The sequence below is a fragment of the Camponotus vicinus genome, unplaced genomic scaffold (assembly GCF_025532165.1).
Source record: "Camponotus vicinus isolate PSW18456_S1 unplaced genomic scaffold, iyCamVici1.0 SCAF_10, whole genome shotgun sequence".
Taxonomy (NCBI): domain Eukaryota; kingdom Metazoa; phylum Arthropoda; class Insecta; order Hymenoptera; family Formicidae; genus Camponotus; species Camponotus vicinus.
The window spans coordinates 16,753,575-16,772,532 of NW_028141946.1; the positions used below are offsets into that span (position 1 = coordinate 16,753,575).

The 18,958-nt window shown below is 33.5% G+C and overlaps 1 protein-coding gene and 1 long non-coding RNA gene across 2 annotated transcripts; both read left to right on the plus strand.

The window, feature by feature from the left end:
- Positions 1-64: 64 nt before the first annotated feature.
- On the plus strand, positions 65-3,142 carry LOC145961118 (uncharacterized). The gene is made up of 3 exons (XR_014435562.1): positions 65-166; positions 1,960-2,456; positions 2,840-3,142. It is a non-coding gene; the product is annotated as an uncharacterized LOC145961118 (long non-coding RNA).
- Positions 3,143-9,868: 6,726 nt separating this feature from the next.
- On the plus strand, positions 9,869-18,305 carry LOC145960493 (uncharacterized). The gene is made up of 5 exons (XM_083080001.1): positions 9,869-10,544; positions 12,333-12,566; positions 14,848-15,177; positions 15,291-15,569; positions 16,506-18,305. Exons 1-5 carry the CDS (start codon positions 10,519-10,521, stop codon positions 16,696-16,698), a joined length of 1,062 nt encoding a protein of 353 aa, XP_082936127.1. The 5' UTR covers positions 9,869-10,518; the 3' UTR covers positions 16,699-18,305.
- The last annotated feature ends 653 nt before the right edge of the window (positions 18,306-18,958 follow it).

The window sequence follows — 18,958 nt, forward strand, 5'->3', positions numbered from 1 at the left end:
CGTGATGGCAGCACTTTTCGCTCTTCGCCGACATTCGGCGCTTCCGACACTTTTTTCCGCCATATTTGAATCTCGGCTCGTTCCTCGTTCCGGACTCCGCAAATTCCCGCCAAACGTACGTTTCGCTCCAATTCCAACTTGCAATTGCGACAGATAATTTTGACAGGTACCGTATGACACTTTGACATTTCGAATAAATAATGGAATTCAAATTTTTAAAACGTAAAATAATGGAAAAGAAAACCTATATATCGACCCAGCAAACACCAAGTAACATTTATATAACTGTTAGTAACATTTATGTAACAGTTACGTAACATGTAACAGTTATATTGCTGAGTGGGAAATTACAACTAATAGTTATATAAATGTTACTTGTGACTTTAGCATAATATAACTGTTACATGTTATGTAACTGTTACATGTTATGCAACAGTTACATAACATGTAACAGTTATATTATGCTAAAGTCACAAGTAACATTTATATAACTATTAGTAACTGTTACATAACATATAAGTATTAGTATAACTAATATTTATATAACTAATATTTATATAACTATTACTAATTAATAGTTACTAATATTTATATAACTATTAGTAACAGTTACATAACATGTAACAGTTATATTATGCTAAAGTCACAAGTAACATTTATATAACTATTAGTAACTGTTACATAACATATAAGTATTAGTATAACTAATATTTATATAACTAATATTTATATAACTATTACTAATTAATAGTTACTAATATTTATGTAACTATTAGTAACTGTTACATAACATGTAACAGTTATATTATGCTAAAGTCACAAGTAACATTTATATAACTATTAGTAACTGTTACATAACATATAACTATTAGTATAACTAATATTTATATAACTAATATTTATATAACTATTACTAATTAATAGTTACTAATATTTATATAACTATTAGTAACTGTTACATAACATGTAACAGTTATATTGCTGAGTGGGAAATTACAACTAACAGTTATATAAATGTTACTTGGTGTTTGCTGGGAATATATAATTCTATTTTTTAAACGAATACACTACCCGTACAGCACAGAACATTGCAGCAATATTGTCGCAATATTGCTGCAATGTTCTGTACTGTATGGATAATGAATCTGCAACTTGCAATTGTATCTTGCTTTTAATTGTTTTTCTTATTATTTTACGAATGTATTATGTTAAAGTCACAAGTAACATTTATATAACTATTAGTTGTAATTTCCCACTCATCAATATAACTGTTACATAACATGAAACAGTTATATTGTTGAGTGGGAAATTACAACTAATAGTTATATAAATGTTACTTGTGACTTTAGCATAATATAACTGTTACATGTTATGTAACTGTTACATAACATGTAACAGTTATATTATGCTAAAGTCACAAGTAACATTTATATAACTATTAGTAACTGTTACATAACATATAACTATTAGTATAACTAATATTTATATAACTAATATTTATATAACTAATATTTATATAACTATTACTAATTAATAGTTACTAATATTTATATAACTATTAGTAACTGTTACATAACATGTAACAGTTATATTGCTGAGTGGGAAATTACAACTAACAGTTATATAAATGTACCTGGTGTTTGCTGGGATATGTGTTGTGTGAAAGGCGCGTAATATGTCGAGGACACTATCGGCCCACACGCTTATGATTATTATTACGCTTATCATCGGTAAGAAAAAAATGTTAATTAATCTCCGGAAGAAAAAAAATTACATACATATTTCATAATAATGCGATGAATCGAATAGCGTGCGATGCTTGTAATTAATATAAACGTCGACGAGGATAAAATGATAGATAATCGGGCTGTACGATCGACCAATAGGTACGATAGAGATATTAATAGAGCAAGGATAGAAGATAGATCGATCAATGCCGATCGTTTTCATCATTTACAGCCGGTATCCGACGACGAGTTATGAGACGGCAGAGGTCTCTCCAGGTTGATACGAGGACAGAGAAACAGTTTCATCGGACGGCTGGTCATCGGACGGCGCGGTAGCGCGAACTCAGCAACTGATAAGCAATGCCCGCTCGTTAATGGTCCGGCATCACGGCCTGGCAAAAAGCCAATGCATGCTTGTTAGAATAAGAATCTCTCGCAGTCGCGTCTACCCCATCTATCGCATTCTAACGCGCGCTAAAATATATATAACATGATATGTCAAATAAACACGTGTCAAATATGACATATGTTTTTCTATGGTGTAAAATTAAGAAATTATTTCAAGCCTCGTAACTCGAAAAGTATTTGACAAAAAAATACTTTATTATGGTGTTTTGAAAAGCTCTCGAGATAAGCTACAAGAATATGCAGAGAAAAATAGCGAGTTCCATTTAAGAAAATAAAGTTGAACTCCACATGACCTTGATCCTTCCACTCCAGATCAAACAGGTATGATCATTCTATAGAACTTTTAATACTCTACAACTTTTGTCTAAAACATTTTTTCCTGAAATGCCTTCCTGAAGAAATATTCTAGTGGAAACTTTAAAAGGGGACACCCTGTATATATTTATATAAATTTTTTTCAAAATAACCATAATAATAGATAATTATAATTATTTAATAATTATCTATTATTATGGTTATTTTGAAAAAAATTTATATAAATATGTACAGGGTGTCCCTTTTATATAAAATTATTTAAAAATATATATATATATGTATCTGTGCTATGATAATTATAACATTTATTTTATTTTGAGAAAAATGCACATATATATTTGTCATATTATACAAAAAAGAATATTTTTAAAATACTTGTTATTTATTAGGTAATACGGATTACACATACATTTGATGCCTGGCTTCAAGTGCGAAAGCAAACATGACGCCGAGTGATATAAGCTGCGCGATATCTGAATCATCTCTGTGTCACATCAGTATGAATTGGAATCATCTCCAACGTTCATCTCATGATCCATCTATCGATGTGCCCTGTTTCGACAAGATCTATCTTCTATTAAATTCTCGATCAAAGTTCATCATTACTTTAATGTATACAACAAGGCGAGGAAAAATGTACAATTTTTTACGCGTATTATAACGTAACTCTTTCCACGTTTGAAATTTTTTTATGCAGATCTCATTGATTAGATTAATATTAATTTTTTTTTCAAGAAACATGAAATCAGATTTCTTCAGTAATTTTTTTTTTATAACTATATAATGTTAATGTATTCTGAACTTTAATAATTATTGTAATTATTACACACATTAAGTCTCTAGTCTATAAAACAGCGATACAAGGTAGGTAGCATTAACAATTTTTGATACATTTAAATTAAACAACGTAACGCTATTTCCAACGAACCGAAAAATGCATAGCCGCTTAAAGCGTACGTATATACAGCAGCGAAGTGCAACGGGCAGATGCGTTATTTATGTAGCGGTTGGCTAAGTACGTTTCGTTGTGCAATACCTTCGATTCTGACGATCGGGGGTTACGGATCGCCGACGAGGGTTGGTGTATCCTCTGTATTCTCTCTTTTTACAAGAAAGAGTCGGCGCGCAGAGAAACGCGCGGGGTGGAGACCCGAATCCTGAGGCAGTGGACCGTGAATGCGATACCGTAGCTTCACGTAGTGCGTCAGTGGTAGGGAGGGTAGAGGGTGAAAAAGGGGAACCGGGGGGGGAGGGGGGCGGGGGAGGTGCCGTCAAACAACCGTTCGTCGATCGTCCCTTCTCGGTACATCCATGCACCCATCCCTGGCTTTCGTCCTCCTCGCGTCAGCAGCGGGGTGATTTGTACGTATCAATTATGTCTTCCCGCTACCAAGGGACCATCGATGACGTCGCTATCTCTCCTACGTCGCGATCCGATGATTTCAACAACGGGATTTTAACATTCGTCACATATCGTTGTTCGCGACGAGATGAGATTGCGACCGATGATTTCCGCGATGCTGTTAATTATTATACTGGCAGGCAAATTACAGTGATTCGGGACACATAAAAGTATCGACGGAATTTTTTCATCTCGTATAAAGAATTTTTCATCGATAATCTATGATATATAATATTCCCGGCAAACACCAAGTAACAGTTATATAACTGTTACATGTTATATAACTGTTATGTGTTAAATAACAGTTATATTGTTGAGTGGGAAATTATAACTAACAATTATATAACTGTTACCTGGTATTTGCTGGGTTGATTAATATTGCATATATACCCAGCAAACACCAAATAACAGTTACATAATATGTAACAGTTACATAACATGTAAAAGTTGTATTGTTAAGTGGGAAATTACAACTAACAATTATATAACTGTTACTTGGTGTTTGCTGGGTTGATTAATATTGCATATATACCCAGCAAACACCAAATAACAGTTACATAACATGTAACAGTTATATGTAACAGTTACATAACATGTAACAGTTATATTGTTGAGTGGGAAATTACAACTAACAATTATATAACTGTTACTTGGTGTTTGCTAGGTTGCTTAATATTGCATATATACCCAGCAAATATATACACCAAATAACAGTTACATAACATGTAACAGTTATATGTAACAGTTACATAACATGTAACAGTTATATGTAACAGTTACATAACATGTAACAGTTATATTGTTGAGTGGGAAATTACAACTAACAATTATATAAATATTACTTGGTGTTTGCTGGATTGATTAATATTGCATATATACCCAGCAAACACCAAATAATAACAGTTACATAACATGTAACAGTCATATGTAATAGTTACATAACATGTAACAGTTATATTGTTCAGTGGGAAATTACAACTAACAATTATACAAAAGTTACTTGGTGTTTGCTGGGTATTCTCTCTAAAAATTTTCAACATTTAAAAGCATATAACATTTTTACGATAGAAATGTAGATATACGACTCTTCGATAAAATGCCTAGGCAATTAGTTATTAAGCGATACTCTTTTAAATAACCCGAGGCGAGCCTCTGTCATTCGTTGCTAATAGAGAATAAATTTCCTGAACTTGTAACACACATTAGTCTGTTTACCCAATCGCTGAGACACGGTGATCGTTTCTACAGTGATATAAGAGGCTGGCGCCGGCGGCGTTCCTTTTTCCCGGCTTAATTAAAAGATGATCGCCTAATGAGAGAGAGGGTCATCGATGTTCTCCAGAAAAAAACGAGCTCCAATCTTAAACAGGGTACATGTACAGGGTGTCCCGATACTATCCTAACTTTCCTCGGCTCTACAAATTCTATTATTTCCTTAAATTCGCGTCCCGCTGAGCGATGTGTATTATAAAAGCCTGCAGGAAAATCATATGATGCAGGCAGGCAATTGAAATTACATTTCACGGTTATACACACATTCCCAGGAGCACTTTAGTAACGTGTACCGCCCGTTTGTGTGAGAATCTATTCGCCTGGGACATTAGACACGCTTTTTCTATTCTCTCGAGAGAATGCAACGTTGGCTCCTTTGATCTGGCAAACGAACCAACTTTTAAGCTTTCGGCCACGCAGATGGTTATGATAATAATAATAATTTGATCCTCGGTCTCTGGTGTCCCGACTTCTTCGTTGCGCGCGCGTAGGCGTGCATACCAATATACGCACACACGCACACATTTAATGAACTCACGCGTACGACATATACACGGCTACGTAAAGCTGACGACTCTCAGGGTCGATTGTGGACAATACGGAGCACGGATGGAGTAGCTTCGAAATCGATCGAGAATTAATCCGCCGCTATCGCGTCTTGCAACTGTTGCCCTATTGTCTCTTCGCGAGCCAAAATGAAAGGATGGAGGGGGAGAGAGATGCGGATAAATTGTTAGAGCAAGACGGTCGACTTTCCCGGTCTTCTTTCCTATTCTTCTCCTCGAGATTCGCGGCGTTTCTTCGAAAATCTTGACGCCTCTACCACGTGTCTCGATAGATTCTGCACAGAATTTCGATTTCGCGTTATAGCGCTCTTTACTTCACGTTTTGTCTCGTTTTCGTTCCTGACACTCGTCCAGAGTCTAGAATTTAAAATCAAATATTTTAAGTGAATATAAAATCGATATAAAAGATTAATGTCTATTATCTCCTTTTTTTCAGCGAATGACATCGCGGCTTTTAGAGTCAGCTGTGTCTATCACTTACGACGTATTATTTTGACGCAAACCACCGTACGATCCTTCTAACGCCTCGACCACTTGCGGTTTTAACTACCTTGGACGATCCCTCCCGAGTACCGAGTGTCGAGTGTGGCGAGAATTATGTAATTATTCCGTGGTAATTGTCGCAAAAAAGGACGATTGCCTGAATGCCTTGAGTGTCTTGATGAAAGCGGTTCAAAAAGGGGGTCAACTCTTGCCGACGAAACTCCTCCATGAGAATCTAAGTCAGTCTAGAACTCTACGTATAATTTTCAAAGAGTTCCGTATATCATATAAATATATTATATAATTATTATATAACTATTATATACCCAGCAAACACAGAATATTGCAGCAACATTGCTGCAATGTTGTAATATTGCTGCAATATTCTGTGTTTGCTGGGTAATTGTTATATAATTATTATATAATTATTATATAATTATTATATACCCAGCAAACACAGAATATTGCAGCAACATTGCTGCAATGTTGTAATATTGCAGCAACATTGCTGCAATGTTGTAATATTGCCGCAATATTGCTGCAATATTCTGTGTTTGCTGGGTAATTATTATATAATTGTTATATAATTGTTATATAATTATTATATAATTATTATATACCCAACAAACACAGAATATTGCAGCAACATTGTTGCAACGTTATAATATTGCCGCAATATTGCTGCAATATTCTGTGTTTGCTGGGTAATTATTATATAATTGTTATATAATTATTATATAATTATTATATAATTATTTCAATTAATATATTATATATTATATAATTATGTCATATTTAATTCAAAATTTTAATACTCGTCAAGAAACAATATATATATATATATATATATATATATATATATATATATATATATATATGTATATGTAGAATGTCTTGGACCAATTGCTCTCAATCGTGGATCGAAAGCAAGTACGATTGGTATTATCTAACTCACTTCCAGATTCGTAATTAGCAAGGAAGCATTCAAAAGCTGCCAATACTGTCAGATGGAAGATCGGCCTTTGACACTAGGACAGCTGGGATAAGTTTGGTCCAGGCCTTACCATCCTCAAGATCATGCATATAAAGACGGTGGCTCGTTCGCGGAACCCTCGAAAGCGAACAATCGCGTATGCCAAGAATTACCTCCTCACTCACGAACCCTCGCCAAGTCTTCTTGCCCCTAACGCCATAGTCCTTTTCTTTCGTTACACCTCCTTTTGTGCCGTACATTAGACGCCTTATATGCCATCAAGTTGGAATACTTTTGAATCGAATGCATCATATATATATTCATCTTGATTGTCATAAAATTATTATCAAAAATTATAAAAATATCTAAAATCTCTATTATTTTCTATTATTTTTCAATATAAAATATCATGTAAGAAATCTTTATTTTATTTGCAATTTTTTTTTACTTTTTTGTATGTATCAAAAACACAATTCTCAAATGAAGAATATGTGTTTGACGTGATTCTGAGTCCTAATTTGTGCATAAATATAATGCATTCGACTCGCAAGAGTATTTAAATTAGATGAAGACATAGACCATGTCTAGTGTACTTCTTGTCCAGGCTTCTACTGCCCGCATCTTTTCGTCCACGGCCGATGTCGAGTCATAACTATGTGGGATACAATAGATAGAAACCGCCGCCGTGTCTTTTCTCTGCCATTTGTCGGTCCCGCCAAATAATTTTGACTGTCGCGATTTCACGCATTAAAATAGCCGAGTAGATTCACAAAGTCGTGAATCTTCTCAATCGATCCACAAACACTTTCAAAAATGTTTCCTTATCAGCGCTGTTGAAGTTCAGGTTTCTTTATCTCTTATTATTATATCTTATCTCTTCCCCTCGCCGTCCTTATTTAAAAATTACAAATTATTATGCATATTTTCATGTAGAAATTTATAATAATATTCAGCAATAGAGATGTAAAAATTACTCTCCGCACGACTACGTTCAAAATTATGGAACAATGTATTTTAAAAGTGCACACATAGAAACGCACAATTACACGCAAAATCGTACGACATGCTGGGACAAAGGTTTATCGTGCGTTTCGCCCGAAAAACGACCTTTGGCCACTCGCCAATCGTGGTACGATGTTTTAGAATTCGCAGCCAATGATGACAACCGCTTTTGTCGCACGGTTTTGCATAATTTATTATTGTCGAACGATTCGCCGATGGCAAACGCCGTTCCACGTACGATGGTAGCATCGCAGAAAGAAGAATCGTAGAAAACGTATAAGTGATGTAAAAATTAACGTCATTTTTTTTTAATTTTATATTTTTTTTAATTTTAAGTAAAGCTTACTTCCACACATTCATCACGTTGTTAAGCATATCTAATTGATATAAGTGCATAAATTAAGATTCTTCTTCAAGTCTTACGATTTTGTAGAGATATTCTTTGGTCAGAATATCAAATTTTTCATCATAAAAATTCAACACATTTGGATTATCTTTTTTTGATACCATTTAATATACAGGGTGTCCCAGATCACCCGTACATTAAACCCTTTTAAAATGAAAATAAATGGCTTTTATCAAAAATCGCGAATAATTTTTAAGTAAATCGGGTACGCTCTATCAAATGGTGATATTTTCAACTTTTGATTCCGACCGGAAATACGCCATCCGGATCGGAAGTTGAATTTTTTTAGGGGAACATGGTACTGTTTATTACAGATTCGAATTGTACGTGAAAAAATAAGAAACTTTTGTATCAAACATTTTTTCTGAAAGTGCCTCTGTCAATCTTAAAATTGACTTGATTATTTCATCACAGTTACTTTCAAGGTCAATTTTAAGATTGACCGAGGCACTTTTAGAAAAACACGTTTGATACAAAAGTTTCTTATTTTTTCACGTACAATTCGAATCTGTAATAAAAAGTACCACGTTTCCCTAAAAAAATTCAACTTCCGATCCGGATGGCGTATTTCCGGTCGGAATCAAAAGTTGAAAATATCACCATTTGATAGAGCGTACCCGATATATATTTGTAACCCTGTATATATTTGTAATTAAAATGCTACTAAATTTTATTTATAATTAATAGGAATTTATGAATTTGATTACTTTATTATTCTCATGACCTAATTGATAAAAATAATATTGATAAATTCAACTTAATATTCGATATTCAATCGCTTTTCCCTTTTAAAAATATCTTTTCGATAGCTCTTTATTTATAAAATTCGTATCCAGGAAGACCAAAGGGCACGTCCGTCAAAGCATATCAAGTTATTTTTAGAATCATTCACGATTACAAGGATGTTTTATGATAAGTATAAGAAAGATCGCGACCGATATCCGCTGTATTATGTCACGGCAGATTTTTTCGCGACTCATCGTTAGAGAGAAATCTCGAATATCGATGATCGCAAGGTGCAGTGACGCGCGGTGATGGATGCATCAGCGGGACCAAAGCACCGGCATTTACTACAGTCGTTTGAAGGCCGAAAGAAATCCAGCCGAGGGATGTCCAGGCTACAGCCTTGACTACTGCTGAAAGGAGAAGAGAGAAATCGCGATCGCGAGGGAGAAGAAGAGGAAGACCACGCGAAGATTAGATCCCCAGGATCCGAGTGTAGGTGGGATTGGATTTGGCAGACGCGCGCGCGGCTCGTTGGCGGTAGATGCCGATGATGCGAAGGAGTAGGACAAGAAGAAGGGGCAAGAGGGTGGAGTTTGGTTGGTGTCCGAACGACGCGGAGAGGAAACTCGGAGTAGGGTACAGAGAGAAATGCAGACCAGGGTAGAGCAAGATGGGGTGAGCGCGGAAGAGGGAAGAGAAGAGGCCGTAAGTGACAGAACGGTGGTTGGTATAGGTGAACTGTTGGACAACACCGAACCACCCGAACTGCACTCGGCGGTATTTAAGGGAGAGCCGCGAGCGTAGCGCGCCAGTTGTTAATACGGCCGGTCGGTGGTTGGTTCCCGCGGATTGACACTTGCCGGGCTGTCAGTCGAGTCGCGTGGTGTCCAGTCGAGTGAGAATACGTGGGCGAGCTAAGAAAGATAAATGTAAATTCAGTAAATAATCTCGAGAAAAACCAACTTAATTGGGATTATTTAAGATATTATTTAATGAGGTAATTTTGACAGCCACGTGATCGTCTTCCCGCGTTCGCCAATTCTCTTTAGCGCGATATTCTCTTCCGTGATAAAAAAAAAAAAAATACGATCGCGTAAACGCGCAAGTGCGAAAAAGAGAGTGAATATATGGGAGATCGCGTATAGTTTCTCTCCAAATCGGCACGACGACGTTATGTGAGAATACACACATATGGCATTACTTGAAGGTCGAGAGAACTTGATAACTTTGAATCTTGGATGGTACAGATGAGTGTATCAAAGAGGTACGTTCTCATCTCTCTTGTGTAATTTTATTGAAGCAATTATTAATGAAGGATAATTATTCAAAAAGAGACTTCAATCTTTAACTAGCTTCATAATATATTTTCTTGATATAATAAAAAATGAGATATATAAAAAGGAATGTAAAGAAATGAAACTGTTCAAATTTAATTATAAAAAAGACCAATCTTGTTCACTTTAAATTTGCAATCTCTTGAAAAGTATCAAAAATGTGCTCACGATAGCAGTTCGAATAAACAAGAAGTTATGTTTCGTTATCGCACATCGTCACGTCGTATCAATGAATAATATCATATTTACATTCCTCTCACTAATATGTATATTTAACATACATATTATCTCATCGTATGTTAAATTTGTTGGAAAAAGGATTATTTAAAATTTTGTTTGCGATAAGAAATCAAAAGTAGGAGAATTCACTAACATGTATAATAAATATCTTTAATAAACTCGAGTGATATCGAGTGAATCAAAATGTTGAATTGAAATTAAAAGTAATATTGAAAAAATGTAATATTGTTAAAAGTAATATTGAATTCGTAATTTAAAAAATATTTATAATATCGTTTGTTTTTAATAAAATAAGATTTTTAAATAATTCTTCTAAAATAATACAAAGATATAACAAAATGTTAAAAGCGTAATTTGTATAATTTTGAAAGAAGAAAATTTTTAATAATTTATTGTAGAACAAATTTTTTTCAAGATTATTATATTTCGAAATTTTTAACACCAGTATACTTCTTTTTTTTAAGTAGAAGGATATATTTTTATGTTTCATATAGCAGACACTAAAATCTATTAATTCTTAAAATAATTTTTGCTATGTAATATTTTTTTGCACTACATATTTTCTTTCTTTAAAATTATACATTCTTAGCATTTTATAATTTTCGTAAATTTAAAGAAAAAATTATTCAAGTATTTTCTATATATTAGTTAAAAATTTATAAACGCGAAATTAATGTAATAAATCCAAAATATGCTATACATATTATCTTACAATTTTATGTTATAATTTTGGGGAATGCTTTCTAAAATATGTGAAATTTTGATTTTAGATAATGATTGAATTAATTACACAATGTTTGTAATCTCTTTAAAAAAATACACATTATATATTATATTATAAATCAGTTATATCATATACATACACGCACATTTTTAAATAAAAAATAATGATTATATCAAAATCAAATTAACTGTATATAATTTTTTACTTAAATTATTCCAAAAGAATAAAAGTAAAATTGTTAGCAATCTTTTATTATTCTTTCTCTTCATTGTAGACCAAATTTAAAGTAATTCTCTTTTAATGAAATTCAATTGCATTGTTTCGAAAAAAATTAATGAGAAATTCTCAATAAATAATTAATATAAAACTAAATTAATTTTTGTCGAATCTCTAAAAATTACTTATATTTATATACTTTCTAATTTCTGCGTATTTATCAATTTATCAGAAAATTACAGCGCAATAGTCAAAGAAGAATATGTTTATCAAGATTTTTTGTATATCATTTTTCAAAGTTTTTTTCGAATTTCACGTAGGAAGCATAATAAGAATCTATTATTGTTATCTGTATTTTTAAGATGTTTGATGAATAATGTTAAAAATAATTCCTATATAAAGAAAACTATTTTATATCAGATTATATTAGGAGATTCTCTCTTAGTTTGCAAAATATCCAATACATATAATCCAATACATTTTGCATTTGCACACGCATTATTCAAAAATATTACGGCCTGATGATATTTTGGAACAGGTACTACCCGATGCTGCTGCTGTTGGCATTGGGATTGATTTTCAGGCAATCGTCCGTCGGAGCTTACCTGTCACGAGAAGGTACATATTTTGCACGATCAAATGTTTCGTCCGAATTCACCGGGACGTCTTCCAGTCGCAGCATCTCGGTCATCAGGATCTCGTCCGATGAGCGATTGGAGCGGATCATTTGGTGGTCCGGAGCTTGCGCCAAGGAGACTGTTGTCAATTGGGGGTGGGCATAATCGTTTTTACAATCTTAATATATAAAATATAAAATCGAGACGAGTTGAAATCGAGCGAGTCCAATTTCGGAAATAAACTTTGGAACCAAGAAATTGCTCGATATTATCGTAATCTCCGAGAACTCGACGAGTGTTATTTTTATCTAGCGATACTTAGGTGTGTACATGCCTCCTTTTTCCTGAAATGAAGGGGCGCGTCGAGTGTTTTTACAGTAACCAAGGTTAGAGTGTGGCTCCCGTTCCAACTGCCTTTCTGAAATAACACATTTTCTCGGATATAGGCAAATCTCTCTTCCTATCCCATCGTCCCACCCATATGTGGGAGAGGATTGTAGCGGGAACTCGGTTGGCAAGCACGAAAACAATGCCGCCTTTCACTATTGCCAATATACGTGGAAGCCTGGCTGTTATGTATACATTTAGCGTCGGTTAGGTCTTTCAAATGCCATCCATCGTTCCGAAGAACGCTGATACAGTCTAGCGGAACGGTCCCTGTGAATCCTTGTCAGCCGTTTCAATACAATTATAATGCCGCGTTATGATGCCCGCAGAATGAGGATCGATGCTCAAACGAATGAATAGATTTTACATTTTGCTTCTTTTTTCCCCGCCGGCTTATATAAGGAACGAATTTAACTTGCAATGTCAGCTGTTTTCCAAACGTCAAGTCACGCATGTTAATACTTATATATGCCAAGTGACTCGATATAGAATCAAGCTATGTGCGATAATATCTGCATAATTCTGCTCGCTCAATCACACGCATTAAAACAAGTGTATATTTTTTCCTCATAAAAATAATATTGCACAACGATGTTCATCTATAATTTAATAAAAAATATTTAATAAAAATACCAAAAAAAAAACGATAGAAAATAACGTAACGTAAAATTATATTACAACGAAATAAAATCGGGAAATGATTTGATAGTATATACAGCGTGATAATAATGAAAAACCGTGTAAAATACAATAATATAATTGTTATTTCATTAGAGCGAAAAAGGGGGATACAAATGGCACAAATTTATCATGTTTATTCGTTGACAGTAACCGCAAAGCCAACCGAGCTCTTAAGCCGAAAAGCGGCAAGTTAAGTAAGCAAGGATTAGGTCCTGCGACGTGCGGGTGTCTCGGAACCTTTACGTAGGGACCGGATTGGACCCTGGACCTAAACGTAGTTCGGTCTATGTTTTAGTCTCGCCTAGATGGGACTCATCTGCTGATGCTCTCACGAGGATACCACGAAATACCACAACCACGAAGCGTCACTTTGCACTTAAACGGCAGGACGAAAGCTCTTTTACCGTCGTGAAGAAAGTGCACACTCTGCTTTCTGTCCCACTGAGCTTTCGTTTCCCACTCTTTCTTCCGAATTTGCTTTTATCGCGTGAATAATTTGGTGAGAAAATTCATTTCCTTGGCTCCTTCTTTGCGTTACGGAAATACACCTGGAGATATCCCAGTTGCGGAAAGTTTATTTTACTTCGTCATAATCTCGCCACAAATTCTTTGTAAATGTTAGACACGGTTGCTCGTACGGTTATAGTAAATCATTCACAGCAAACCAAATAACAGTTATATAACTGTTAGTTATAATTTCCTACTCAACAATATAACTGTTACATGTTATGTAACAGTTACATTATGTAACAATTACATAACATGTAACAGTTATATTGCTGAGTGGGAAATTACAACTAACAGTTATATAACTGTTAGTTATAATTTCCCACTCAATAATATAACTGTTATATAACAGTTACATAGCATATAACAGTTATATTGCTGAGTGGGAAATTACAACTAACAGTTATATAAATGTTACTTGGTGTTTGCTGGGTATAACTAGTAAATCATTTCCAACAAATACCAAATAACAGTTATACCAAATAACTGTTAGTTATAATTTCCTACTCAACAATATAACTGTTACATGTTATGTAACAGTTACATAACATGTAACAGTTATATTGCTGAGTGGAAATTTCTTCCAACAGTTATATAACTGTTAGTAGTAATTTCCCACTCAATATAACTGTTATATAACAGTTACATAACATATAACAGTTATATTGCTGAGTGGGAAATTACAACTAACAGTTATATAAATGTTACTTGGCGTTTGCTGGGTCGTGTCTTTTCAGGATCTAAATAAAATAATTCGTCGAAAAAAAGAAATGACGATGACGTCGCGTGACAGAAGATATTTCTCGAAATTTAATATGTTTTACATTTAAATTACGCTATAATAATTTGTTGTTTCGATAGAAACACGGACGTGATGCTGCGGCAAATTTGGCTTCGAAAGTCAAGCAGAAAGCTGCAATTGATATACGCCGGCGAAACTTTGACCGATTGCATTGACGAGAAGCTCGCACGGTGGGATGACAGCGAGTGTTTGCCCAGCTCTCGCCGCGTCTATCACTATCACGATGACGGTGACGAGGTGTCGATCGAGGTGTTCCAACTCGACGGCGAGGACGCTTCGAGGATACCCCGCGATCTCTCTTGGCTATTGTCGTCATCGGAGCTTCATTATCAGTGCGATCGCGTGAGAATGCGAGTACGAGGCCAAGTCGCGGCTCAAAATCGACATAGGTACATATCACCCTTCGATACCACCCCCTCCTTCTCCCCCATCCTTGTCGGCAACAATCAAGTGCGTGGCGGAAAGAAGAGGGGGTGAAAAAGATTCTTTTTGTAACACGCAGGAAATACGCGAGCTCGGCGATAAACGCGACGACAAACATCGGGAAAAAACGGGGCCGGAATCGGACCCGAAGGGAGCTATTCATGATCCCGGGGACGCAATGGTGCGGCCGCGGGGACCGCGCCACCAAATACACGAATCTGGGCGGCTTCGGGCTGGCCGACGCCTGTTGTCGCAAGCACGACACGTCCTGTCCCTTTCACATACCGGCATTCGGGAAACGTTACGGCGTTTTCAACTGGAGAATATCGAGCATGATGCATTGCGCCTGCGACGAGCGGTGAGTTATTGTTCAATCTCGCGCGATCTGGGAGAAGACGCACCCCCCAAGTAGATATCGGATGGTCCCGAATCATTATCCGACTTTCGGAAAATATTCAGCGAAATTTATTTTTTAGTGTTTCTTAATTTTATAATTTAATCTATATTTAATCTATATTTCTCTTTATTCTCTTCATTTAATTTAATCTATTATATTTCTCTTATACAATGATGAACATTTGTCCCAGCAAACACCAAATAACAATTATATAACTGTTAGTTATAATTTCCCACTCAACAATATAACTGTTATATAACAGTTACATAACATAACAATTATATTGTTGAGTAGGAAATTACAACTAACAGTTTATATAATAAAATATATAACTGTTAGTTATAATTTCCCACTCACCAATGTAACTGTTATATAACAGTTACATAACATGTAACAATTATATTGTTGAGTAGGAAATTATAATTAACAGTTTATATAATTGTTAGTTATAATTTCCCACTCAACAATGTAACTGTTATATAACAGTTACATAATATGTAACAATTATATTGTTGAGTAGGAAATTACAACTAACAGTTTATATAATAAAATATATAACTGTTAGTTATAATTTCCCACTCAACAATGTAACTGTTATATAACAGTTACATAACATGTAACAATTATATTGTTGAGTGGGAAATTACAACTAACAGTTATATAAATGTTACTTGGTGTTTGCTGCGGTGATTTTGATCTCTGTGCACACATCAAGTGCTAAACAATATATAAAATAATAAATGTAAAACAATAAAATATCAATATCGCAAATATAAATTTATTAACGATAAAAAAATTATCCCGCGCGCCGCAGTATTTTAATGCTTAAGAAGATGATTGTTGTGTTTGCATCTAATGTATATACAAATTGCAATCTTTTTTTTTGTAACATTACAGATTTCGCACATGTTTGAAGATGGCCGGGACTACGTCGGCGGATTTTATAGGCAAGATCTTCTTCGATGTTCTGCAATCAAAGTGCTTTATTTTGAAACCGCAAAAAGTGTGCGTGAAACGATCTTGGTGGGGCAAATGTCAACATCACGAATACCGAAAACAAGCTCACGTACGGGATAATGTTCCTTACTAAGGCTGTAAAGCGCAAGAGATCGCGAGACGCGTAAACAGATAATGAAATATCCTTCTTCCGGAGATGTCAATAGCAGTTCTCAGGGATGTAATATTTTGTCGAAATATTTATAATCAATATATCAATTTATATATCAATGAAAAAGACGCAAAAAGGAAAAATCGATTACTAAATCGAGATGTATCGCCAAAGGCACGATCGACAATATATCGTAATATCTTTAATACGAAGAATATTAAGAATCGTTATTATATATTAATTTTGCCGATAATCTCATGTCAGATATTTTCAATTAAAACGTTCAGAAACAAGAAGAATTTACATTTACAAGTAAACATTTTTCAACGTAAATTTATTAAGATGTCTTCTTCTCTATAAAATTGCTATTATATTTTTCTGACATATTTTTTATAATATATTACAATATATAATAAAAATAAAAATTTTCTTGGTCGTATTTGACAACAAAATTTATTTAAACTTGAATTGGCTCATTCGTTTATGTCTCTGCCGTTTAATTGTAAAATGTCATTCGTAGATATCGGCGGTCCTTGTATAATGTAGAGTTAAACTTGTAGATAAAATTCATTAACTTTAAATATCGCTAGCGTACTATTAGCAAATTAATAGAATTATAATAAGCTTTAAGCCTTTGTTCGTTGAAGCATTTGAAATTTAGATAGCATTCCAAAGATGTAAAAATATAAAAAAAAAAGATAAGACGCATAAAACATACGAAACATAATCTATACCGTAAGATAGCTTAGCATTTTTGATGACATATTATTATTGTATGTACTTATATTAGCTATTTACAAGCTGCACAAAATAATGTTTAGATATACATATATTAAGATGTAAAAAATTAATTTTCATCACTATTATTTATATTCCATTTACAAATACATATTTTTAATTCAAGATAGTAATTTGTATAAGAAAATTTTAGAATAAGTCATCCAACTTTTAAACATCTTTCATCTACATTTCTCGAATGAGAAATTGATCAGATATCTTTTGAAGTAACTTTTATATCATTTACATTAAATATCTTTGCAATTAAATGTTTTAATTCTATTTTTAATTTAAAATAATAATCTAAAAAGAAGGGGAGATATGTATATTTGATTTTTATCAAAATAATCAAATACAAATCTTATAAAGTTTGATGATTTATTTTAAAATTGCTCTATATATATTCGATTTAATCGGAAATGTAATGATCGATCCATTTACTGGATCTCTCCAGCGTACACGTATATAATATTTAAGAGTGTGTACGGTGCAAGTACACGTGGTCCTGCATTTCGCGCACGCGCGCATGTTTTACGTAGGAGTAAATAGCTAACTCGAGGTTTAAGCGATTTGTATATAAAATAGATTTCTCGTATCATTTTTGCTTCCAAAATATATATCTCGACTATTTAATTAATATATAAAAATCATAAATTATTAATCTGCGACAACAGATAATAGAAATTAGCGTATATATTTGAAAGAATCCAAGGAAGCATATGAGAAAAGAGAGATATTTCCAAAAAGTCTCTTTCTTGTTGAATTCTCAAATACTTTAAAAATTTGAAAAATAAAAAATACAACATCGAAAACATTCAGAATTGATATTTATATTTACCATGACGTAAATATAAAAGCACCTTTGTGCTAACTCTTTCATTTATTAAAATCAGGAATAATAATTATCGTAGCGTTTATGAGAAAATCGCACAAATTTTTAAGTATGTAGATGAAAGTTCGAAATGTGACTCACATGCATTAATGAAGAAAAATAAAATCGTATAAAAAATACCATGCAATTTTTTTATCTTTTATTATAGATATAACCCAGCAAGCATTAAATAACAGTTATATAACTGCAAATTATAATTTCCCACTCAACAATATAACTCTGTTACATGTTATGTAACTGTTACATAACATGTAACAGTTATATTTGCTGAGTGGGAAATTATAACTAACTCAGCAATATAACTGTTACATGTTATGTAACAGTTACATAACATGTAATAGTTATATTGTTGAGTGGGATATTACAACTAACAATTATATAAATGTTACTTGGTGTTTGCTATTTAAATTGAACTTTAATTAAGAAGTCCCTTTTTCAATAGTATCCAGTATTTTATACGTCATCAATAAACATCCTAAAGGAGGGAGAAAATTTAAAAAATATATAGCGTAAGTAATTAAATATTAAAAAAATATATTAATAAAAATATTAAATATTAATAAAAATATTAAA